This window comes from Nicotiana tabacum, chromosome 22, assembly GCF_000715075.1.
Source record: "Nicotiana tabacum cultivar K326 chromosome 22, ASM71507v2, whole genome shotgun sequence".
NCBI classification, from domain to species: domain Eukaryota; kingdom Viridiplantae; phylum Streptophyta; class Magnoliopsida; order Solanales; family Solanaceae; genus Nicotiana; species Nicotiana tabacum.
In genome coordinates, this window is record NC_134101.1 from 53,754,477 (window position 1) to 53,780,542 (window position 26,066).

At 37.7% G+C, this 26,066-nt stretch overlaps 2 protein-coding genes and 1 non-coding gene across 6 annotated transcripts; 1 reads left to right on the top strand and 2 right to left on the bottom strand.

The window, feature by feature from the left end:
• The first annotated feature begins 1,853 nt into the window (after positions 1-1,853).
• Positions 1,854-9,029, top strand: LOC107798306 (protein farnesyltransferase/geranylgeranyltransferase type-1 subunit alpha). The gene is made up of 5 exons (XM_016621277.2): positions 1,854-2,218; positions 2,555-2,664; positions 3,360-3,480; positions 7,304-7,399; positions 8,145-9,029. The coding sequence occupies exons 1-5, from the start codon at positions 1,982-1,984 to the stop codon at positions 8,625-8,627; spliced, it is 1,047 nt and encodes a 348-aa protein (XP_016476763.1). The 5' UTR covers positions 1,854-1,981; the 3' UTR covers positions 8,628-9,029.
• Positions 9,030-9,672: 643 nt separating this feature from the next.
• Positions 9,673-17,865, bottom strand: LOC107798302 (endonuclease III homolog 1, chloroplastic). Of its 4 annotated transcripts, none has more exons than XM_016621271.2 (12): positions 17,664-17,865; positions 17,390-17,511; positions 17,090-17,153; positions 15,474-15,533; positions 14,234-14,382; positions 12,865-12,931; positions 12,137-12,228; positions 11,832-11,969; positions 11,654-11,758; positions 10,648-10,731; positions 10,194-10,250; positions 9,673-9,952 (listed from the first exon to the last, which is right to left on the bottom strand). In XM_016621271.2, the coding sequence occupies exons 1-12, from the start codon at positions 17,794-17,796 to the stop codon at positions 9,917-9,919; spliced, it is 1,107 nt and encodes a 368-aa protein (XP_016476757.1). In that variant the 5' UTR covers positions 17,797-17,865; the 3' UTR covers positions 9,673-9,916. The 4 variants fall into 4 exon arrangements, 3 of the variants coding, with proteins under 3 accessions (XP_016476757.1, XP_016476756.1, XP_016476759.1); XR_012704990.1 differs by lacking the exon at positions 9,673-9,952 and adding an exon at positions 10,819-10,882 and having other exon boundaries at positions 10,228-10,250; XM_016621270.2 differs by having other exon boundaries at positions 9,673-10,250.
• A 7,765-nt stretch (positions 17,866-25,630) lies between these two features.
• Positions 25,631-25,737, bottom strand: LOC142176868 (small nucleolar RNA R71). Its single transcript, XR_012705673.1, has one exon. It is a non-coding gene; the product is annotated as a small nucleolar RNA R71 (small nucleolar RNA).
• Between the last annotated feature and the right edge of the window lie 329 nt (positions 25,738-26,066).

Consider the following 26,066-nt stretch of genomic DNA (forward strand, 5'->3'; position numbering starts at 1 on the left):
TGGTCAGGCTACAAAAAATATATGTATACATTGTTATATATCATGTATATAGTATAATGGATGAAGGTACACATGTAACTCTTTATCTTTGTCCAACATCATGGAACAACATAAAGCGTATGAGAATCCCTATCAATAGGATGCAGTGGAAGTATACGGAAAGATGTAACACCTATTGGGATACGAGTTCTACTATATGCTTTTCTCGCATAAGATTCATCCAACTCGTACTTACTACGGATTCATGCCAATGAAAAAAATAGATAGCCATTACATACCTTATCACAATCTGTCCAATAATCACGTTGAACTCGCCTCGTCGCACCTTAATTATAACAACGATAATAATACTATCGTTAAGCTACAAAAGATACAACTATCGTAAAACGAACGACAAACCTATTTTATATTAAAACGGGCAGCATCTCTCCTATTTTTGTTGTATTTCTCACGCCCTATGTTGCAGCAACAATCCAAAAAACCAATAAATATACGGAATACAACCAGCACAATAGTATGCCAAGTGTTAAGCTCGGTTAATGTCTAATAAAACTATATTGTCAAACTCTTTCTCCTTTCTTTTTTCTAGGAAACTATTGATAATAACAACACAATATACTTAGATTATTTCATCAATTTTCCAGCCATAAAATGTTGTAGTAACACCTCCCAAACAGTCCAACAATCGACAACAACATAACTATAATTTTTAAATTACTGAAAATATATTTCTAACTTCTCTTTTCTTTCAAATCGAGTAACACAACCAACAATACATAAATAAGCTTCTTCTTGTCTAAACTAGAGATGAATTAACTTTTTTTTTAAAAGATTACAATAGCCTAGCAGTGCGCAACAACAACATGCTAACTCTTTCAAAACTTACAAATTCTAGTCTTTACAATCAAGTTACAACTCATAAAAGCTTAGACAAAGGATGGAGAAGCATAAACTCGTCTCACACCACTTAGAATCAGCCGAAACTTAGGCTCACCCCCACCTTGAATTGACCTCCAATGCAGAAATAAGAATGAGGAAAAGAAACTAGCAAGCACTTTGGGTTTCTTCGTCACTAGATTCGCCTTGAATCCCTTGAAATCACTTAGGGTTTGTGTGGAATTTTTTAGAGAAGTTTGTCAGAGTTTATTTTCTGATTTTATGCTCTTAAAAAAAGTGAAATAATGAATAAAATCAGCCCCTAAAAGGGCCCTTATGCCCGACGCAACTAGCCCATTTTGGGGGACTTATTTGGTCCTTTCATTTAAGTAAGTGTTGTTTAATTGGTGCCACATGCTGCCCCTTGTTAACTTAATTGTGTGTCTTGTTCTCGTTTAATAATCACGACACTGTGATAAATAATTCAAGCAAGTAGGACGGGTAAGCAAGCTGCTCGATTTGGGTAAGCAAGTAGCTCATTTTTATTTGCTCAAAATCTCATTTCTCACGGTTAAGTGCATTCATCAACTTCAACTTAGTCATACATATATTGAATAAAAATACGGAATGTAACATAAAAATATAAATTTAAAATTTAACTTTGATTCAATTTATGCTTTTATGTCAAAATTATTAGTTCAACTAAACCTAATAGGTAAGATAATGGAGCTACTCGAGAAATAAAGAGAACGGGAGACCAGATGGAACTTGGAAGTGGCTATACTTGCCGTTCTCGTTAAAATTAACAAATTAGAGTTTGTTAACTTTTTAATGGAGAGAAAAAAATATATATGGAAGAAACTTAAAGTTAAGGGACCAAAACGGATCGATGATATATTTAAGGACTACTTTAAACCTACTCCAAAGATAAGGAACCATTGTGTCATTTTCTCGCCTTTTGCCCATCATTTACAAAAGTTTGTCGAAACAGCTTCAACTAGAGAACCTTTCTTTTCTTTCTGCTAAACTCCGGCGCATTGAACTACCGCCAGCAATCACTAATTAAAGGTCCGATCAGATCCCGGAGATCAATCCGAGTAGAAAAATGGATACTGGCGAAGATAAGCGAACGCGAATCCCGTTCAAGGAAAGGCCTGAATGGGCCGATGTGAAGCCCGTTCCGCAAGACGACGGGCCCAGCCCGGTGGTTCCAATAGCCTACACTGAAGATTTCTCGGAAACCATGGACTATTTCCGGGCAATCTACGTAGCCGACGAGCGGTCTACACGCGCCCTTCAGCTTACTGCTGAAACTATTCAGTTAAACCCTGGAAATTACACTGTAAGTCTCTAACTGCAATTCCCTCTTTCAGTTCTTTCCTTTTGGTTTTTGTAATGCAGTATTTTTTGAATTTAGGTGGGATTATTTTTGTATTAACTGGAATTTTCGTGTATAAAAATGGTAAAATTGCATCTTTGGTGTAGAGTTCGAATCCGAACTTAAATGTTATGGAAGTTTGTGAGATAATTGCGTCGGAATTCGTATAGTCCCTCTGTTTCATTTTGTGTGTCTTAGTTTGACTGGACACAAAAGTTTTAAGAATGTAAAAATGACTTTTGAATGTTGTGGGCACAAAGTTTAAGAGTTGTTAGTTAATGGGTAATTTTTCATGTTTAGGTATGGCAATTCAGGCGAGTTGTGCTGGAGGCACTGGGTGTTGATTTACATGAAGAATTGAAGTTTGTTGATCGCATTGCTGGGGAGAACACAAAAAATTATCAAATATGGTAAGTTGAAATTCCACACAGGTCCCTTCTTAAGTAAAGGTGATGGAAACTAAATACTTTGTTGACAAGTGACTTATATCATAAACTGGTTAATACATATAACATGATGAAACTGCTTCTGATGGGATTTGACAGTTGGGGAGCTTTCAACTACCAGATACGCCATTATAACATATAAAACAAAAAAACGATAAGCAGAGACACTCGATTATTGAGTTCTGAATGTCCATCATGTGGTAGAAGGAGGTAAATCATGAATTAGTGGTGAATTGGTCATTTTTAGTTAGTTAGCGCCCTGGAATTCCATTCTTTTAGAAATAAAAATTAATGGCTCTAGCACAAGGACAAACAGGCTTCATTGAGCTGAGAGATAAGGTGAGACATGCACCTTTTCTATGAGATGTGCATGTTTCAAAAAAATTGCAGAACTTTATAAAATGTATTGTGTTTATGTTCTTGGAATAAAAAATGTTTATAATAAATACATTGGTGAGGGGGAAATGATTGTCTTTTACCCTTTTCAGTATCTATGTATCTGCATTTTATACTTGACACCATGCTTTCCTTCACAGAAAAGGGAAGTGGGGAAGGTTGTTCCTCCACACAAGTTATTCTTGATCTGTTGAACTCTTTATTTTTATCTAATTGTAAATATGTGCACAATTGTCGAAGTTCTTCATGATAGAAACTTACAGGCATCATAGACGATGGCTTGCTGAGAAGCTGGGAGCTGAAGCTGTGACAAATGAGCTAGAATTCACGAAGAAAATATTTTCTCAGGATGCAAAGAATTATCATGCTTGGTCCCATCGGCAGGTTGTCTTTTCATCCCTTTTCTTTTTATTGGGAGCGAAAATATGATTCCTTTACCTGTTTAAAAGAAGCTCATTCGCGTGAGTTGCATTTCATGTTACTAAAATCATGATCTGGATTATTCAAGTTCATGGAATTGATCCAAATCCTAGATAGAATTGACAAGATACTAAGGTTAATGGGAAAAGTCCTTGGCGCTTAGTTCAATTGGCAAAGATTGAGGGACTAGGTCACAGGTTCGAGCCCAAAGCCATGTGAATTTAGCCTGGAATTTAAGTGGAGAAGGGTAGAGGGACATGCCCATTATCTCCGAGTTTTGAAGGCTGTGGTTGGTCCCAAGGATTGGCCCTAGACAAATTTCTCTGTCATCCAAAAAAGAAAAAAATATAGTAAGTTCAAAGTAGGGTAACATAGGATCATATTAAATCTTAGGATCCCGCGCATCCCATGACAACTCATTACATTATTTTTGGGGGTTTGCTTCATTGTTGCTTAAAACATGTTTCATGTAATCAATCCCAATTATATCTTCCCTCTAATAGTGTTGTCAAATGCTTGAAAACTTTAAAAAGCCCCAAATTCTCCTTTGACTTCACAAGTAAGTGTAAATAAAACGGGGGCTTCACTGTAAAAGTGCAAATGATGAAAAGTAAAAAATTATATATGTAATGCAAGGAAAAAGTAAAAGAAAAAAACTGGATAAAGTTATAAATTTCTTTGAAAGCAAAGGGCAAAAGATGCACGTATACAAGAAGTATACCAAAAAATAGGAAACCTTACAAAAAGACATGGTTTTCTATGAATGTCACTCGATCATCTATACATAAGGGAACCTCATGGGTGCTCCAAAAAACAATAAGTCAAAAGAAGCTATTCCTCAAATAAACAATATCTTTCTCTTCTCCATTAAAAGCTCTCCTATTTCTCTTTCTCCATATGGTCAACATAAGTGTAGAGGAGCAACATCCCATGACCTGTGTGGTTGCGTCTTCTCTTCCGTCTTCGGAAAGCACAACTATACATTGTGTCTTTTCAGGGTGCCCGACATCACCCACTCCATCCCAAACCATCTCAAAATTTCTCACCACAAAAAAAATGCTATTCGACAGTGCAGAAGAAGGTGATTCATATCTTCTCCCGATTCTTTAACATAAAGCACCAACTACACAAGTAATTTTCCTCTTCCTCAAACTTTTCGTCGTCAAAATCACACCTCTTGTAGCTAGCTAAGTGAAGAAACATACCTTTCTCTGTATTCTCGGGATCCATATTGAATTATGTGGAAGACTAGCTTCTCATAATAGGACTTAACATAAAAAACGCCATTATCCCCGAGACCCTATCTCCATGCATCATATCTATCTTGTGAATATTTTTTATTGTGAAGTAATCCAAGCAAATTTTGATATTCTTCTACCTCCCAGTCTTGCAAGTAACTCCCAAACCTTAAGTTCCCCTTGTAGGCTCCACAACCGATGGACCAACATCTTCTTTTGGCTTGAAATAATGTGTACAGGTTCGGGTATGCGGTTCTCAAATGTTGTCTCTGCACCACCTATGCTCCCAAACCTTATCCTCCTCCCATCCCCCACTTTGATGAAATGTTCTCATCAAACTCTTCCTATCCCTTTATAATATTCCTCCATAAACCGCACCCATTGGGAAGTGAAGCATTTTTAGTCCTCCACCCCCTTCCAAAACCCCCTACTTCTCTACAATCACCCCCTTCAAAGAGCATCCACCTATACCCCGAATCTCTGTAACCACTTTCCTAGTAACTCCTTGTTGAAAACTCTTAGATCCTTTATCTCCGGCCCACCCCAACACTTTGATGTAGTAACAGACTCCCAACTACCTAGTGAAACTTCATCTCCCCACTTGAGGCATGCCTTAGAAGTCCCTCTAAAGTTTTTTCAACCTTCATATTACGCTATCTGGAGCGTGCAACAAAGACATAAAATAAGTGGAGATGCTCAACAGAGTGCTCTTAATTAACACTTCCTTTCCCCATTAGATAAATCTCTCTATTGCCAACCGGCAAGCCTCTTTTCTACCCTCTCTATCACCGGGTTCCAAACTGCTAGGTCTTTATTAGATGCTCCCAGCGGTAGTCCAGATAAGTTGAAGAGCCCCAATCTTACAATTCATCACTTGTGCTAGGACCTCTATATTCTCAACCTCGCCCACGAGGATAATCTCGCATTTTTTTAGGTTGATCTCTACGCCTGACACTACCTGAAACCAAGTCAACACTTGTCTCAGATGAAACAATTGTGCTCTGTCAGCATCACAAAACACTAAAGTATCATCCGCAAAGAAAAGATGAAACACCCTCACAATACTTTGACCACCAATCACTGCAGAAAACCCCCCTAAGTAACCCCAGCCACAGCTCTGTCCATCATCCTACTCAACGCTTCCATCCCTAAAGTGAACAACATAAGGGATAACTGGTCACCATGTCTCATCCTTCTCGAGCTACCAAAGAAACCGTATGGATTACCATTCACAAGAACAGAGAACCTGGTTGTTGAAATGCAAAACTTGATCCATTTCCTCCATCTTGCACCAAATCCCATCCTCAACATAGTGAAATCAAGGAACTCTCAATTAACATAATCGTTAGGCCTTCTCAAGGTCCAGTTTACACAATATCGCCGTCTCTCCTTGCTTCCTTCTCGAGTCAACCACTTCATTAACCACTAGTGATGCATCTAGAATCTGTCTTCCTTCCACGAAAGCATTCTGCGAAGTAGATACTGTCACATCTAATACCTTCTATGGGAAAGCACCTTAGATATAGTCTTATGAATGATTCCCACTAGACTAATTGATCTATTATCCTTCAAGCTCGATGCACCCTCTCTTTTGGGAACAGTGATAATAAAAGAGGCGTGGAGGAAAAAGTAATTGTAAGCATAAACAACACTTCTATGGAGAAAGGGACGGCATAAAACTTCAATTGACTAAAATATATGAAGTAACAGTAAATCAAGTTCAATAATCTTATTTAATTTCTAAGTCAGATGCAAAAAAGACAATTTAAAGTTTTTGATTTGGCAATAGAACTGGTTTTCTTGTGTTAAGTTCCTTATTTCCTTTACCTAAGGGTGACCTAGTGGTCAATGAAGTGGGTGTAAATCTTGGAGACCAGGGTTCAAATCCCTCTAGATGATTTCTTCCTATCTGTCTATGCCTTGGGGTAGAGTTACTCAGTACTTTTGCTGGTGGGAGATAGCAGGTATATGGTGGAATAGTCGAAGTGTGCACAAGTTGGCCCTAACACCACTGCTTTTATCCGAAAAGGAAAGAATCCCTAATTTCCTTTTCCTAGTTACTTACCAAATCATTCATATAATTTCTTTGACAATTAATCTCACTTTGGCAGCTATATATATTGAGCAGTGTTGCTATCTTCAAGAGCCAGAGGTGGCTGCCTTAGCGCCTTGGTGCTGCATTATATCGTCACTTTAGTGAGACGAAACATCAACCTTCACCATAGTCATTGTTTAAGCGCTTTACACGAGCCTTTAACAACACTACCTATAAAAGCATAAACAATAGGGATATACACTCCGAAATTTTGTGCTTCTTCAGCTACTATACAATTTCAACTATACCTTTGAAGTCGATTTCCAGTCAAATCAAGATGATAAAAGCGCAGACAAAGGGAGTAATTAGTTTTATCTATTCTTGGGATAATCTTACAGTTCTGTGATCTAACCTGGAACCTGCGAAAGATGAGCTTGGATCCTACTTTGTAGTACTTGTTTCTTTTTCTCATTAGCAAACCAGAATACTGATCTTCTTTTTCCTATTTATGCAGTGGGTCCTTCAAGCTCTTGGCGGATGGGAAAATGAGCTTGCCTATTGTCAACAACTCCTCGAAGATGATATTTACAACAATTCTGCTTGGAATCAAGTAACGATTGAACTTTTTTTCCTTTTTTTTATGAGAATAAATAATTCTTTGATAGTAAAGGAAAAGGACAGAGGAACAAGATGTCCTCAACTGACAGAATCAGAAGGTATAAACAAAGAAATCTCCAAACAAGAAGCATATACAACTCCCTTGGGAGCTTTGTTAAAAGTATGCCTGAAAATGATAAGATGGCAAGAAATGGATTTTTCTCAATCTAAAGCTGAACGCGGAATCTGTGCTGGAATCCTCTAGTGGTACCCAAACAAATACAGCACAGAACAAGCATAATACTCTTCCATAAAGCTTTAACTTCTTAACTTATCCCAAACCCATGAAATTTTAATGAGAAAAGACTTCTGGGGTTGACATATAAGTCTCCATATTTGCAAATAACCTCCGTCAAGTTCATTTGCTAAAGGAAAATGCATAAAGAAGTGTGCATGAGACTCATTACCATGTTTGCTTATTATATAGTAGCTAGGAGAAATACACAGCAGCTGAGTAGTGCTGCTTCTATTTGACTGTGTTCACTCTCATTTTAGTCTCTAGCAACAATTAGCTGTAAAAGTTTCATTCCTTTTTTGTTTTAATTATTCTAAAACTCCTAATTGATATTAGTACCCCTGACATTTTCAAGGAGCTCACCTCTAACAAATGTTTTATGACTATTAACTTTAAAAAGTTAAAAGGCTAAAAATTCCTTTGTGAAGGTCACTAGCTTCTCACTTTACTTTGTTTCTTGTAGAGATACTTTGTTGTGACAAGATCACCTCTATTGGGGGGCCTAGCGGCAATGAGGGAATTGGAAGTGAATTACACAGTTCAAGCCCTCAGAGCTAGTCCAGAGAATGAAAGTCCTTGGCGGTATCTTCGCGGTCTTTACAAGAATGATACACAATCTCTAGTTGAGGATTCTCAAGTAGCAGCGGTGCTTTTGGATGTTTTAACCTCCAAAAATAATCATGTGCATGCTCTGAGCTTGCTGTTGGATCTTCTCTGTCATGGTTTTGAACCAAGGGAGGAATTAAAAAGTGCAGTAGATGTTCTTACTCCACAGTCATGCTCACCTGATTTACCATTGGCGAAGAGAATTTGTTCCATCTTGGAACATGCTGATCCAGTGAGAATAAACTATTGGAATTGGCGCAAAAGCACTATTCCTGTTCAATCAGCTAAGTGCCAGAATACAGATAGGCTGGCTGATTTAAGTATGCAGGATGACTTGTAATAATATTGCAATGTTGTTGTACGAATATACAGATTGTCATCATCTGAATTCACTGAAGAAGTCACGTCGGACGCATCTGCTGGGAAATAACTGATAGACACGAAGAACTGGAAAAACTGTGCCCCGGGAATTTCTTATTGCCAGTTTTGTGTTACTGTCTTAAGTTTGGGCCCTGGTGTATTCCTCAAGTTCGGATGCATTGCTTATTTATGGTGTGGGTGACTTCCAATATTCCAGAGGAAGGCTGGTAACATGTGTAATTTTAGTAACTTCTTTCTGTTGAGTTAGTCTAAAAGTTTAGTACTTCTACTTTAATGAGGATATATTACAGTGGGGGTAATGTTTTACTCTCACTTTGGATTTCATTTTTGTAATTTATCAAACGGAAGGAAAATGTGACAACCTGAGCCTGAAAAGTTAGAATACAGCTCATATCATCTTAAATGCCATACTAAATAAAATTAAAATCTAAAGCCTGATAAGATAGCCACAGCTTAGCTCACTTCAATTTTCGTTCTGATCCTTTGACACGTGTAAGTATCTAGAATCACGTTGACTAATTACGTCGTGGATGCAAAATAATTTTCAATTCCCTCGACATCTTAAGAGAACTTAATAGAGAAAAGTACTTTTCGACCTTCATTATAGTGTTTGTTTCAGTGATGAAAACAAAATTATAGTTGTTTCAGGCTTTCAGCTAGTTTGCATCCGCGTGGTTACTAGTCCGCTGATTAACAGTGCAAAGATCATGTTGAGGAGAAAAGTTGTATTAGAAAAATAAAATTGTATAAGCTTCAAGATTGCTATACAGTCAAATTTATTTGTATACATCTTTTAACTTCCATGATAACCCTTGTCCCGATGTGCCAAATATTGTAAATCTGTAGTTTTACAGTTTCGTAGCATTTTGGAATATTTCAATAACTAATGAAAAGATACTCTAAGAGGATTTGGAATTGATTTCGAGAAGTGGACCTTTTTGCAAAACTGAACATAGTCTTCATCAACATCTCCAGAAATAACCATTTGATTCTTACCCTCCACACAATAGAAAGAAAATAAATTGAATGAAATGCTGGTAGAAGGATATACATTTGGAATTCATTGCTCCTCCACATTTTGAGGAGGCAAATAGTATCGATCCAAAATACTGATATCATGGAATGACTTTCCCTTAATCTCATATGAGTATCTGTTCTTACACCCGTCGTGGAGTGTAGGATAGTGAACTGAACTGTACAAAATGATCTAAATGCTACAATATGTACTTTGCCAGTTTGTCAACATCTTCACAGTCTCCCATCAAAACAAAACCAATAACTTTCCTGCCCAATCCACCAAGAAGGAAGAAAAAAGCATAGACGTTTATATGGCAGGTATAAAATATGATCTAAGAGCACAAGGATTTTCTATCGTTAAATCCAAAATGAAAATGTTATGGGAGAAATGACTCAAAAAACTGTATCCTCACTGCTAAGCTTGTTGAAATTCCATCTTATGTCACTTTTTGGGAGTGGAAGATGGGCTTGACACCTCTTTGAATGCGGATGGGCAGAGATCACTTACCGCACAGATTGCACAACGAGGTCTTAAAGGAGTACATATGGTCTGTCCAAAACCTACCTGTTTTTAAGATCAATAGAACTATGTTAACTGGGCAAAAAAAACAGAAATTGATTTGCAGGGGAACCTAAGATGCTGACAAGTTTCAACAAAGAAGAGATGTAGAGTTTTGAGATTGTTAGTTCCTAAACTTCCCACTCTTGTGGAGCGAATTCAAGCAAAAATGTTGAGCTTTTTGAGCTATTAAGATACGTTCCCTAGTCAGACACCTTGTTCTATTTTATATGAGCAGCACTCTTGTTAATGTCTATTACTGTGTTTCCACTTCCATTGAGATAAGATGAAAAAGAACCATGCAAGAACTTCCACCATTTTGATAGCTTTACATTACAACGATGGAGAATTTATATATGTAGCTATAATTAATGCCTGCAACGAAGATAGATTGCATACATACCAAGAGAGGATTGATTGGCACCCATTCTTCCTTCGGAAGCCAAAGCTGCAGGGACTCCCTAGTCTCCTCAGGGGTTCTAGTTTTCTAACGAAGGGCAAACAAGTAAGAAATTAAACAACATTCCTGCAATGAATTATGATATGATTAAATAATTGATAGATCCTTTAATACCATTTTGTAAATTAACTTAAGTTTTGGATCCCCTCTTCCACAATATGCTATCTAACAAAGGAGCCTAAAACCATCAAACAGGAAGCAATGAGGCTACATAACAAGCATCCTCTTCAAACCACCAGAAATTCTTATTGCTAGACAAAGCAGGCCCTAACTCAACAATTTCTTTATCTCTCCACTTACTGGTCATGTCAAATTCATTGCCACCATTATTTCTTACGACAGTCTCCGCATGCTGCTACGTCCTGTTTTAATGAATGTGAATCTAACCATTCAATTTTACACTTTTTCTTTACCTGCATTATCATCTCTTGAATTAGGGTCACTTTCATATTCTGCATTAGGTGAAGTAATTGCAAGTCAAATCAATCAAATCTTTTATACTTTATGCTGTTATCAATCAAATTTGTTGAATAACTTTCGTTCAATGGTAATGTTGGAGGAACTAAACTTTTCCATCTTGCTTGGAGTCTGCTTTGTTGAACATTAGGAGAATAGCAACTGTTTCTCAACAAGATTTACATCCTATACCAGGCCTAAAATGTTGTTGGCCACAATTATTATATCCAAGAGTGGTTAAAGCAGTGCTAAGATCCCACGCCATATGTCTGCTATTTTAAAGGTAATCCATAATTGTGGAAAGCTAAAGCAAGGCAGAAGTTCAAAGTTTCTTCTACTTTTCTTTTTTACTTGGAACTTCCATATATTTTATGCTTTCCTCAACCCATATGAATTTTTAGTCAAAGTTGGAAAAAAGTAGCGTCCATTAAGTGAGAATCACAGAGACCTGAGACATTACACGTACTCATTGTCAGATGTAAATCAAGAGTACCTGCTTTGTTCTGGGACGAGATACCCATCCAAGTCGATTACAAATACGATGCACATGAGTATCTACACATATCCCTTGAACGTTGTTCCATGCAACATTCATAACCTAAAGGGAAATACATCCAGCTGGTTTACAAGTGAGGATGACAAGGGAATAGGGAAAAACATAACTTCCTTACTAGATGAGCCATCTTGGGACCAATTCCTGGGAGTAGAAGCAATTCCTCCAGAGAACTAGGAATGTCCCCGTCATACTTTGAAAGACAAATTTTTGCTATCTTTTTCAGGTTGCTAGCCTTTCTCGTGTAAAACCCTACCTGAAAGGGAAAAAGTGCATACATTACCAATCAATGTTCAGAAAACTCTCGAACATGTTGATTAAAGGACAACGCTGAATGTTTCTTAATTTTTTCTACCATTTCAGCTAATCCAGGTCTAGCAAAAGGAATACAGCATGCAAGTAACTGGCGTAAAAGGAGCCTACCGGATATATCAAGCTCTTGATGGTGTCTTCATTTGTTGTGTCAATGGCGTCTGGAGCAAGCAAGCCATTTTGCAGGAGACGCTGGATAGCTCCTGTATGATAATAAGGCCTTAACGAATGCAAGTAAAATAACATAATTACAGATTATTTGAACCAGACCTAGGTCTAACGAAAACTATGTAATTTAGTAATGACACCACATGATAATTTAGCACTACAACTCAAAAATCATGTATTTCATTTTTAGCAACTGTTTTTCCATCCTATATTCACTTATTTCAAACCTGAACTTATAAAAAGGCCTCTATTTGCACAGGTTCTAGGACTTTTCAAGTTACAAATGGAGATTTGAAGGAAAAGTTCACTATACATGGTTGCGGGAGATCAGCAGAGATCTTTTTTGCCATAATCAACAGAGAAAACAAGACTCTTGAAATAAAATAAAGAAACAGTAAAAGGAAAGGCAGGAATGCTGAAATTTATGGGAAGAAGCTTTTGTAAGACTGCTGGAGCAATATGGGGTAAGATGATGAAGACAAGGACAGAGACACAGACAACAATGACAGATTTTTTGGTTTTAAGATATAATAATCAGTAGAAAACCAAATATCTTAGACAATCAAATTCAAACGTCAGGCACAATATAACTAGGATTGGCAACATCAGAGTTGAGTACAACATCAGTATGAGAGTTTTCAATTTAAAAGATTAGAAACTTTAGAACTTGCCATGATTAACTTGATCTTTGGTCTGGCTTGACAAGAGTGATGATACTAGGACCGCAAATCTTCTTTCCTGATGAAAACATGAAGTGACAAAATTAGCAACAAAGTCAAGATCGAGCATCCAGAATTCATCAATAATTCAAAAATTCTCCGCCAAAGAGTCAGCAACGGATACAATCTGCGAAACTTGAATGGACATAAAGCCATTTCTCAGTCAACAATTAGAAAAGTTCATTGTTAAACGCATCTAAGAGTCTGTAGCTGAAAAACAGTTTATTAATAATAGGTTCCTAAAGTAGGCAAAACACTGAATTAGCAGGATATTAGTTGAACACCTAAATTCATATAATAAAATAAAAGGATTACATCCAGTAATTGTATGTTTTGATGAACTTCTTTCACCACAAATGTTTTGCCTTCGTCCTTTTCCAGAGTAAAATAGTTCCTTTTTGAGGTAAAATACATGGATACTCTTCTACATTGCTGAAAATGCACCTCTTCACCTGTTCAGGAATTTAATTCCATGGCACATGTGTCACCTAAAGTTCTGACATTAGTTAGTCAAAAGGAGACAAGAGGTTGCTAATATCACATGAAAAAAGGTACCACTACACCCTTATCAGTGTAACTTCTACTCTTTTCCTTGTCCTTTTCATTCTTACCTCTACAGAATAACATTGTTTCTATCCTCATTATAGGTGTTATCTTCTTTTGTAAATCCATTTCAGCTGCTACTGCGTGCTGCTATACATATATATAAAAGGAAGAATTATCTTTCGGAGAACACATTGTTTCTTTGCCTGAGTTATCATTTGATTTGTAGTAATCTGTAGTTAGTCAAAAGGAGACAAGAGGTTGCTAATATCACATGAAAAAAGGTACCACTACACCCTTATCAGTGTAACTTCTACTCTTTTCCTTGTCCTTTTCATTCTTACCTCTACAGAATAACATTATTTCTATCCTCATTATAGGTGTTATCTTCTTTTGTAAAGCCATTTCAGCTGCTACTGCGTGCTGCTATACATATATATAAAAGGAAGAATTATCTTTCGGAGAACACATTGTTTCTTTGCCTGAGTTATCATTTGATCTGTAGTAATCTGTAGTGAGTCGTTCAAGGGTCTAGGAGTCATTCTAGAACTTTCTTTCTTTAATAATTATCATTTTCTTTAAAAAAGAAAATGGTAAGTGTTCACAGCTCCCCAAAAAAAAAATCACCACTTAACCCTTGTTGACATTGAAACCCTTTTTATCCAACAATTACTTACCCTTTCACCCTCAAACCCGACATATTTGAATCCTAAAGCTGCTTCAAATTCGTCCCACCATCACAAATATGCTTTTTCAATTAGTGCACAAAGAATATCACCTTGGCAGGAAGAGAACTCCCAGCTTTCTCACAACCCATGGAGTCTACAGGTGCATCCTCAGAGGATCTCATCTTGCGGATTCCTTCAAGAACTTTTTCCCAGTTCGGAGGTGGTCGCACTGAATCAGATAGACTGACGCTTTTGATTTCTGTCCTTCAAAACACCTTAGCTAAATGATATGGTTAAACAAGACAAGTGCCCATTGGCTCAACAAAATGTAGAGTTGCGCATAAGGATGCTTTTAAGTCCTTTTTATTTCAAACTAACTAGGGTAAAACCTAAAAAAACTCTTGCTATTGGCAAACCGCAACAAGACATAATAAACAGAATTCTATTAAAGCATCAAAATAGATCTCATTAACTAAGGCCAATTCTCTTTGTCGTGTCTAGAAAAATGAATTGAAGCAAAGAACTCTTCCCTTTTCTTCTTTATTCACTTTGGTAGTATAAAGATTACATCTTCATACCTTATAAAAAAAAATTACAACTTCCTATTGCAGATTTATATTCAATGGGTCAATTGAGGTCTTCAGTTCTGAATATTAAAAGTAATGACACCAATGAGTGGCATAATATTGCTTATCCCTCAAATTGGACTCTTATACTAGAAGTTAGAGCCATTCACCAGCAGATTTGACAGCAGAGAAATAGTTTCCGCGGTTTTAACTATACAGACTTGAGCTTTTGACCAACCAAACAGCCATTTGGACGATCTATAATTCATGTTTAGTTGGGTTTTCAAAGTTTTATAGATTTGTGAGTTTTGTTTCAACAAAAGTAGATTATTTTCAGGCTTATAGCTGTGAGTGTGATATTAAGTTAGAGATAAGATCTGTTTAAAATTTTGATCCTAGAGGTGGAGGTTTGTCACATCCAAAAACACCACTTTGTAGTGACATGAAGGAAGGGAAACTTGAGGAGGTTCTCCTTTTCAGATTTGAGATTGAGTTGTATGATCTTTTGAACCCTTAGCTAAGTAGAAGAAGGATTTCTTGTAGGTTTAGCACTTACCCCTAAGCTGGCAAGTTCTTTCCTTTTCTTTAAGTGCATATTTGTATTACCTCCTAAATCTCATGTTCACAATTCTTGGCAATTATATCTATCATCTCTTTCGAGTGTCATCCAAAGCTCATCAGCATAAACAATGATGCATATTGGAAGAGACAAGGCTAAAAACGTATCAAAAATTTATTCCTACTTCAGAAACAATAATTGAAACCTCCAGATTACCTCATTTACCTTTTCGTGTCAACTGGGATAGAGATTTTTCTCCAGTCAAATGCACAGTTTTGGCAGGTGCTGCACAAAGTAAAGAATGATTAGCAAAATGGATGAAAACAAGGAGATTGGGAAGTCCAAACGCTGATGGACAGGAAAGTAAAATAGTAGAGCTGCAAAGGTGACTGAGAGCTTGTAACTGTGACAGAGTTCTGTACCATTGAACAACAACAACAACACCATACTCAGTGTAATCCCATATAGTGGGGAGTTCTATACCATTGAAACTTCATAAAAAAGAGAAATGGCAATAACTCAAAAATTCAATCTTCAAATTCTATCTACCTATCATTTCCAAAAATGGCCTTTTTCACTTGCTAATAAAACACGTGCTTATACTTTCGTCCTTTTATTTTTCTTTCTGAGTGGGCAAGCACATAATTTCTATGTTAGGAACTAGGTAATTTTTAGTCAATTATCGACATTTTTAAGGCTGTCATGACATTAGATGTGCCATTGAAAAGTCACATCTATAGATCTTCTATTACTAATAAGCCTTGGATAAATGACTTGCAAAGACTAGGTCGTGTACTTCCTCACTCTTATCTCTCTTCAACACTCTAATTCTTTGCAAAATGCAATTTCAACTCATTCTTCTACACAACTTAATTTTGACATGCCTTAACATGCTTTTCTTTCATTTCATATCACTTTGATTAACACACAAGGAAGTTAAAGTGCTTAGTTAGGTTCCTTGCTACTATTGTGTCTATGTGAAAAAGAAAAGATATCCAACGGGTCATAAAGATTCCATCGCATTTACTACTTCAATTAGTCATCTCTTATCACTTTTGTTGCTTTTCCATTGATATTTTTTCAAACTTATCCGTCTTTTTAAAATTCCAAGAGTTAGTGCATGTCAAATCATGCGATTTTTTTGGTCTCACTAACTCAAACTTGAAGGAAATTTGCGCCTTGGGTCAATAAACAAGTACACCCTCTCACATTTCTTTTTAGCACTAGCTAACTACATAACTTGGACATTCTGCATTTTTTCCATTTTTTTCAACAATCACTTAATCTAATTAACAGTCTTGCTAAAGTTGTCTCTTCTTAGTGTTCTTGTACTTGAATAAAAACTTTAACAATATCATGCTCAAACTTCATTGTCTAATCTTTTGATAAGAAACTTCATTGTCTATTCATGCAAAGTTTTGATCCAATTGCATTCATCATTTCACCATTAGCTATAGCACTGACTGATTGTCAATTTTATTGTCATTGTACCCCAATAGAATGCGGTAGACAAGAATATAAAGTCCAGTAACAATCAAGCTTAAACAAGGTAATAGGTCTTTTGGTTTCTTAAAAATCGAGGGAGGTTAAAAACCTACTTCCTAAGCACAAGGATATGAGCAGCAAGTTTCGGAAAGGTTAGGAAGTTACTATAATAGCAACAAGGTTTGGGCAATCATTGCATCCATGTCTGCCTGGCAGACAAGCTGAAAAGGGGATAATTTCAGACATCTAGGCAAATAATCTTTTTCATTTGATTAAGGATATCTAGGGATATAATTATCATTGTGTTGATGGCGATAAGCGTAATTCTGGAGTCAAAGTAAACACTTGAGACTTACTTGACTGGGAATACATATGGTCCTTCGAATAGGAAAAATCCTCTATATCAGGCAGTTTAACAAACTGCAAAAGTCAAAAAGAAGATCAGAAAAGGTGTTCTTCTTCCTTTATGTCACTGAAAACTAAATGATCAAATTACCTTCAAAAGCTCAAATGATTAAACCAAAAAAGTATATTTAGATGGTCAAGATTACTGATGGCAAAAGTTATGAAAAGTCTATTCCCTCTATTGATGCACTTAATTACAAACATTTCAAGCCAAGAGTAGTAATAAAAAGGATATAGAAGGAGTTGCATACTTTCTGGGCAGAAGATTCTTCCTTGACCTCTTTGGCTATAACTTCAACAGTCTTTTTCACTCTCTTTCTCCGGACGAAAACACGAAGTTCAGGAACGGAGCTTCCACCTGAGCCTTCAGAACCTGAAAATAAAGCTTATACTATAATATTACTGAAAATTTCCAACAATACTGAATAACTATGTCCACCAATCATAGGCAGATAGGAAATAATCAAATAATGTTATTATAACTGGGAATGGTTTGGAAAATGGTCGTATTTTTTTTTAGCTGACCTGGGTTTGTCTCAGAAGGGGTTTCTCGCTTGAAGGAGCTTCGCGTTATTGGCATTTTGGCGGAGGAAATTGTTTGAATCCGAGTTGGGACTAAGGGAAGAAGTGCAGTGTTTCTCACAAGACAGAAAGACATTCTGACTAAAACCAAACTATGGGGTTGCTTCTTGGTTTCGGACCCTGCTTCCAAAGTGGAAAAATTAGAAGCCTAATTTGTTGTGGTATTTTGGAGCAATTAATTTCAGTATAAAATTTGCATGGGTGAAAAATAATAATTGTGCATAAAAATACCGGTTTAAAAGTAAGTAATTTATGTTCAATAATTTTTTACTAATAATCATCCTATAATAATATTTTATTATTAATTAATAATAATTCCTGCATTAGGAGTAAGTAAACCAATTGACGTGTGCCGGAGCAATTAATTTCAGTATAAAACAAGGTATAAAATAATACATCATTCGTTTCAAAAAGATTATTATAATTAGATTTAATATAACAGAAGTGTATAGGGTAAAATTAATTTATATTAAATGGTCGAATGATTACGTGACACGTGAAACCAGAGACACGCGGAAGATGAATCGAATAAGAACCAAGATCGGGGATAACAACTGCAGTTGGTGTCAGATAGATCCTGAAGGGGGCATAATCAACGGGAGTGAGTCAATCGTTTGTCACCAGATGGCATCTAATGAAGAATATTCTCTAGTAGTATTAAATAAGAAGTAGTTGCAGAGAATTTTGACATTCTTGGTATGCCGTTACACTTTTATCAACGGCATCCTTTATTATCATTTAAGAGAGGTTTGATCTTAGGATCTTGTTTCTTAGGTATAGTTATAAATAATATTTCAACAACCATTGTAATGACACAAAATCTTGCGCAAAACTTATGCTATATTCCATTCTCAAGCTAAAGAATACAACTTTACTTTCTGTTTTATATTGCTATTATTTTTGTCCTCTAAGGCATCGCTTCCGGAGCCAGACCTGCCATTTCCTTTGATCTTTATGCTAAGTCTTGTCTTTACTCTTATTTATTTATCATTTTTGGATCAAGTCAGTTCGCTTGTCTATAAATCACATAAAAATTCAACTATACCATTTTACGGGTAAACAATTTGGTGCTCACTATGGGGCTTAGACAGTTGCGTAATTGAGTTGATTCTTGCATCTATTACTAACTCATTTGATTCTTTGTTTCATAGCAACAATTGAAAATGGCAGCTAACGATATCAACATCGCACACAACATTTGAGGCGCATGAAAATCTGCCTCAACATGAAGATTCGATCAGCGACACCTGCAACGAGGGGGCGTGGCAACTCTGGTCCATGGCGGACAATATCCTCGACATGTACGAGAAATAACTCCCAATGATGTGGAGGACGAACATGTTGCAAAAACAGTAAGGATCTTGAGAGAGCAACAAAAGGCCATCATGGGCCATTTCTCAAGGCACGACCAGGTCATGACGGAATTGAAACAGGAATTATCATGTGCTTCCAACAACGCAAACGGAAGAGGCCCACTTCCTCTCAGCGCTCCTCCAAATCAAGCGTCTCTAAGAGTTGATAACAACACCCCGAGGGATGAGGTCGATTTTGACGGAGCCGGGGGTACCGACAACAAATCCGGTAACGACAACGGTAATGATCCCTTCAAAACCGAACTCATGAGATTCATGAGGGAGATGAACAAGCAGATGGATCAGAACGCGAAGGGGTTTCATGCCCGAATGGACCAGATTCCGGGCGCACCACCAGTGTTGAAGGGTTAATTCGAAGAAGTACACTCAGTTGTCATTTAAGCCGAGCGCAACACCGGAATTGATTCCAAAACGGTTCAAGATGTCAGACATACCAAAGTACGATGGAACTTCAGATCTTCAAAAGTACATCACAACGTACACAAACGACGATGAAAGGAAATGACTTGGCTCAACAAGAGATTGAGTTGGTTATCCTGAAGAAATTCGGAGAAACCCTGACGAAAGAGGCCTTGACATGGTATTCACTCCTACCCGAGCACTCAATAGATTCTTTTGAAATGCTCGCAGTTTCTTTCATTAAGGCCCATGCTGGCCTAAAAAGGTCCAAGCCCGGAAGGTGCACATATTCAGAATCACACAAGGAGAGTCTTAATTGTTGCGGGAGTTCGTGATCAGATTCCAAGAAGAAAGAATGTTGTTACCGGTCGTGCCAGACGAATGGGCAGCGGAGGCATTCACTAAGGGTTTGAACCCGATGAGCTCTGATGCCTCCTGAAAGTTGAAGAAAAGCTTGCTCGAATTCCAAGAAGGATGTTCATAACCGATATTAATCAAAAATAAGGATAGAAGATGATCAGCTCGGGTTCCCAATATCAACCAAGGGGCGGGACCGAGACAAGAGCCGGGATAAGGTCAATGATGATTTAGATGCAGACCAACGATCTTCCAAAGTTCATTTTTTGCCTTACGAGAGAGCCGAGGGACGCGACAATAAAAGGTTTCGGTCCTCGGATAGGTTTGCTCCCAAAAGAAGAACTGACTGTGGCCGAAACAACAGATCGATACAAGAAAAAAATGTACCAGGGACCCGGGATTCCTCGTATCCCATACTATCAGATTATAATTTCAGCATCAGCATAGTGGAATTGATATCGGCAATGAGAAATATCAAAGAAACATGATTTTCGAGGCTAACCAGATCTGATCCCAGCCATAAGGATCCTAACTTACGGTGCGAGTATTATGGGACTCACGGCCCCAGAATCGAGGATTGCCGGCATTTGTACGAGGAGGTGGAAACGTTGTTGAAGAACAGCCATCTCAAGGAGTTCTTGAGCGATCGAGCCAAGAAAGATTACGGCCGCAGTCGAGACAACGCAGAACCCTCGAAGATAGGGAAAGACCCTCCTTGGCTGACTATCAACATGATTTTCGGAGGGAATGAAATCAATGGTGTAACCTTCTCGACGGCCAAGAAGACAAATGTATTGGTGACTCACAGTAAGAGACTCTTGGAAGTCGCCGAAGACGACATCAGCTTCACGGAAGAAGACGCCGAAGGACTTCTTCTGCCGCATAACGACGCCCTAGTAACTTCTCTTAATGTTCTAGATTTCAAGATTAAACGTGTTTCGATTTACCCAGCAAGCTCAGTCACTATCATTCAATGGAGAGTACTAGAACAAGCCAAATTAATCGGAAGTATTATTCCAGCAACAAAACTCCTCATCGGGTTCAACTTGGCAAGCGTGACAACCCCAGGAGAGATTCTATTGCCCACGAATGACAAAGGGGTCATGAAGACCACCCTATTTAAAGTAGTGGACAGCAACATGTGCTACAACATAATTCTAGGTAGACCATGGTTACATGAGATGAAGGTCGTACCATTTACATATCATCAACTGCTGAAATTCTCGACCCTAGAGGGAATCGAGCAAATAATAGGAGATCAACCGGTAGCGAGAGAAATGAACGTAGTGTCAGTTTCCAATAGTAAAGGGAAGGAACCTAGCAAATAGCAATTACAGGAACCGACACCTGCTCCCTTACCGAGTGAAGAAGATAAAAGTGATGAGTCGTCGGAATCCCACCATGTACCGAGATACTTTCAGGTACCGGGAAGAGGTAACTCTACTACTTGACATCGGTTCAATTGGGGAGGTAAAGTATCTCGAATGGTATGCTAACGTAGTTGTAGTTCCGAAAAAGAATAACAAGTTACGAATGTGCGTCCTTGTATACGGTGTGCCATAAAGACTCATTCTCACTACCAAACATCGATCAAATGATTGATGCAATGGTCGGGCACGAGTTAATGAGTTTCCTCGATGCCTATTCCGGGAACAACCAAATTAAGATGAACCCTGAAGATTAGGAAAAAACTTCATTCATAACGAACTTCAGCACATGTTGTTATAATGTGATGCCTTTCGGCTTAAAAACACCAGAGCAACTTACCAGAGGCTCGTGAACAAGATGTTCGAGAAACAAATAGGTAAAAAGATGTAAGTGTGTGTATATATATATATATATATGGTCAAGTCTTTGAATGCAAGCAATCATTTAAAACACCTCCACGAAACCTTTAATATCCTTAGGAAGCACAACATGAAGCTCAACCCGGAAAATGCGTGTTTGGGGTTGGCTCCAGTAAATTCTTGGGTTTCTTGGTTTCACAAAGGGGGATCGAGGTAAATCTCGATAAAATCAAAGCCATCAAAGACATCCCAGACCAGCTGACAAGCATAAAAGAAGTCCAAAGGCTAACCGAAAGATCGGTCGCTCTAAGCAAGTTCATCTCTCGATACTCAAAAAAATGTCATCACTTCTTATTACTCCTAAAGAAGAAGAACAATTTTGAATGGACTCTAGAATGTCAACATGCATTAAAAGGCCTGAAACATTATTTATCAAGCCCTCTGCTACTATCAAAGTCAGGGGAAGGTAAACAACTATTAATATACTTAGCAATCTCAGAGGTAGTAGCAAGTGTCGTTCTAGTCCGGGAGGGCGAAGGTACGCAATTTTCTGTCTATTATGTTAGAAAATTTTGTTAGGAGCATAGACTCGTTATCCTCACCTCGAAAAACTGGCCCTAACTCTCGTAGTCGTCTCTTGAAAGCTTGGGCCTTATTTTCAATGCCATCTGATAGCCATTGTGACGACCTTACCTTTACTGAATGTTCTTCACAAGCCTGAATTGTCGGGCCGGTTGACTAAATGGGCGGTTGAAATCAGTGAGTTCGATATTGAATATAAGCCTTCGACTATGATTAAATCACAAGTTTTGGCCGGCTTTGTGGCCGATTTCAGTCTCAGGTTTGTAACACCCCAGAAAAATGTTGAAGTACTTCAACACTATCAAGAAAGCTGATGCTTGCGTAGGCACGAGTTGCTATAGCCGGTTGAGACTAAAACTGTGCGTTGTTGTAAAAATCAAGTCTTTTGAAAAGGTTTAGAGTGTAAGAAATTAGTCTTAAAGTTTACAAATATGGATAAAAGAAATAATCTCAAATGAGATGGTATTGTCGGGCATATCTCAAATGCGGTAATGGGGGGATAAATCGTGAGTATATGTGTAAAAGTAAAATCATCGATTTGATAACCTCGGAATAATTCTTAGCACGTTCGAGGACGAACGTTTGTTTAAGAGGTGGAGAATGTAACGACCCGACTTATCATTTTAAGAATTAATGCATCGTTCAGTTACTTAAGTTCTCGAGCATATTCGCAATATGTATTATCACTCGCGGGTGTGGTCGAGTTTGATTTACTGAAGATTCAGAATTTAAGGAAAAGAACAATCCTTATTTAGAAGCTTAAATGGAAATAGTTGACTGGAGAGTTTACTTTTGAGCAAATGACTCCGGAATGAAATTTTGATGATGTCAATAGCTCCGTATGGTAATTTTGGCCTTAGGAGCATATCCGTAAAATTATTTGGAGGTTTGTAGAGGAATTTGGCTTGAAATGGCGAATGATGATTTTTTGGGAAAGTTTGTCCGGGGGTTGACTTTTTAATATCGGGGTCGGAATCCGATTCTAGAAATTTGAATAGCTTTGTTATTGCAATCATGACTTGTTTGTAAAATTTGAAGTCATTCCGAATTGATTTGATGTGTTTCGGCACAAGATATAGAATTTGAAAGTTCAAAGTTCATATATTTTGATTTGAAGTGCAATTCGTCGTTTTGATATTGTTTGATGTGATTTGATGCCTCGAGCGAGTCCGTGTTAGGTATTGGAACTTGTTGGTATATTTAGACGAGGTCTCGGTAGCTTCGGGTGTGTTTCAGATGGGCTACTAGCCATTTTCTTCTATTTTGAATTGCTAAATATGTCATCTGGTTTCCTTAATCGCATTCGTGTCATCTCCTTCGCGTTCGCGAAGTGTTTTTGTGGAGAAGGAATTATTTGTTCAACACGTTCGCGAGCCTCCATCCGCGATCACGAAGGTCTACCTTTCCCTTTGATAGTAGGCTATTTATGCAATTTAGACACTACTTACACTCTAATTTAGCTGCACTTTATTGATATTTGAATGCCAAAAGATAATAAAATGCCCTAATTAAGAATTTGATGCTTTGCAGGAGCTACTTCAAGCTAGGAGGGAGCTAATGAGTGTTTTGGAGTCAACATGGAGTGTGAAAGGCCAATCGAAGGTTAGCCCATTCGAAAAGGAGCGAGAAAAACAAGCGAGACGACCCCTCCAAGTGAGAGGCCGCGAATTGGTCCGCGAACTCAAGGTAGTGAGGCAGTGGAAATCCGCGGTCGAATCCGCGGCCGCAGACGGGCAGACGAAAGCTAAACATGCAGGGTTAATTATGTAATTTCCTAGGCGACTAACCTAAACCTATATGAAACCTAAACTTGCCCAGAAGTGGGAGAGAGCTGTTTTTAGAAGATTTTAGAGGCAAGAACGAGAGAGAGAAGACGGATAATTTCCTAAGAGTTTTCATCTTCTTCTTCATACTTCTATTTGTTGATTATGAATTATTTTAGTGATTTATTTTCCATTAGTATGAATAGCTAAATCTATTATCTAGGGTTGATGGAACCAATTGTTGGATGAAGTCTTGACTCTATTTTGTTATAATTGAGTCGTGTTTGTTCTATGATTGTTCAACTACGTATTGTATTGTGGTTAATTGAAAGGGCCCTCGATTAATCGTGTCTAGTTACCTTGTGTTGCTTGAGAAAGAATACTTGGTTAGATTGTTGTTGAACAACACCACTTTTGGGTAAGTCAAGAGATTAATTACTTGAATTTAAAATTGTGGTTAGAAATAACGAAACTTTGGTGGGATAATTCTAAGTTGCATAAATTGTTAGCTAGAGTAGTTCGAGAGAATGCTTCAAGTAAATTATCATAATTGATCGAGAGGTAATTACGGTAGCCCGAAACTCATAATTCTCATAGAGTATTACGGTGAGATTATAACTAAAGAGTTGAGAATTAATCCGGCAATTGGGGAAATCAATAGCCCTAGATCCTTTTACTCTTGAATTCAATTTTAGTCTTGATTATTGCTAATTTTATTATCATTTTTCCTTAGCTAAATAAATTCTACTGATTATTCATAAAACTCTTGCATCCGGAAGTTGTCTGAGCTTATCATTAGCATTATTTAAAGTTGTAGTAAATAGGTTAGTTCCCTGTGGGATTCGACTCCGGACTTGAACCGGGTTATATTTGCAGCGACTGCTTAGTCCTTTTTACAAGACATAGTTGGGCGTGATCAAATTTTGGCGTCATTTCCGGGGAACTAACGGTGTTATTTATTACAACTTAGAATAATTGCTAGGATTCTTAGTTTAGATCAATTTCTTATGGTGTTTAAATTTTTCCATTGAAATTCTCACGTTTGAATTCTCATGTGACTCAGGTGTATGCCTAGAAGCTCTTCGAGGACTGGTGAACTTTTTGAAGGACTCTCAGACCCCGAGAAAGCATTCAAGGCATTAAATCGAGCCAACAAGAAGAACAAACAGTTACAACAAAAAAAACTCGAAATTGAAATGGACAACGTGGACGATGTCAACGAAAACAATCGAAATAATCGGGTTGACCCAAACAATGGAGTGGTGGCACCTCTTATGCTAGAAGCTTCTCTTTATGATTGGGCACAACCAACTGCTGATAACTTAGCCACCACCATTGTTGTACCTCAGATATAAGCGGAGACATTCCAGATCACCAACAACATGTTGCATCTGTTGCAAAATAAGGGGATGTTCTCTAGGTCATACATTGAAGACCCACAACAACATCTGAAGAATTTCCTATCAATATGTGTGGCCCAAAGATAGCCGAATGTGACTCCTGAAGCTGTCACGCTATTACTGTTTCCATTCTCTATGACTGGAGAGGCTCAAACTTGGCTGAATTCGCTCCCAATAAACTCCATTGCCACTTGGAAAGAATTAGTCAAACAGTTCTTAAACAAGTTTTATCCTCCCAACAAGACTGCAAGGTAGATTGATGAGATATTGCAGTTCAGGCAGAAAGCAACTGAGACCTTACAAGAAACCTGGGAGAGGTTCAAAGGTATGCTAGTGAAGTGTCCACGCCATGGCATTACAGATCAGATGCTGGGACAGAGATTCTACATGGGTCTAGCAGATAGTTTGAAGGCCAATGTAGATACTTCAGCTAGGAGTGCATTTTTGAGCAAGACATTCACATAGTGCAAGATTTTTCTTGACAAGATGGCTCAAAATTTAAGCTGGATGGCTAGAGGTACGACACTTACACCAATATTGCATTTTGTTGCTCTTGACCCAAACAATTCCCATGCAGAGAACATAGCCACTCTCATGACTCATATGAGCATACTGACAAAGAAAATTGATGAGATGGGTACAAAGCAAGTGCACATTGTTGATACAACGAATGGAGGATTGTGCA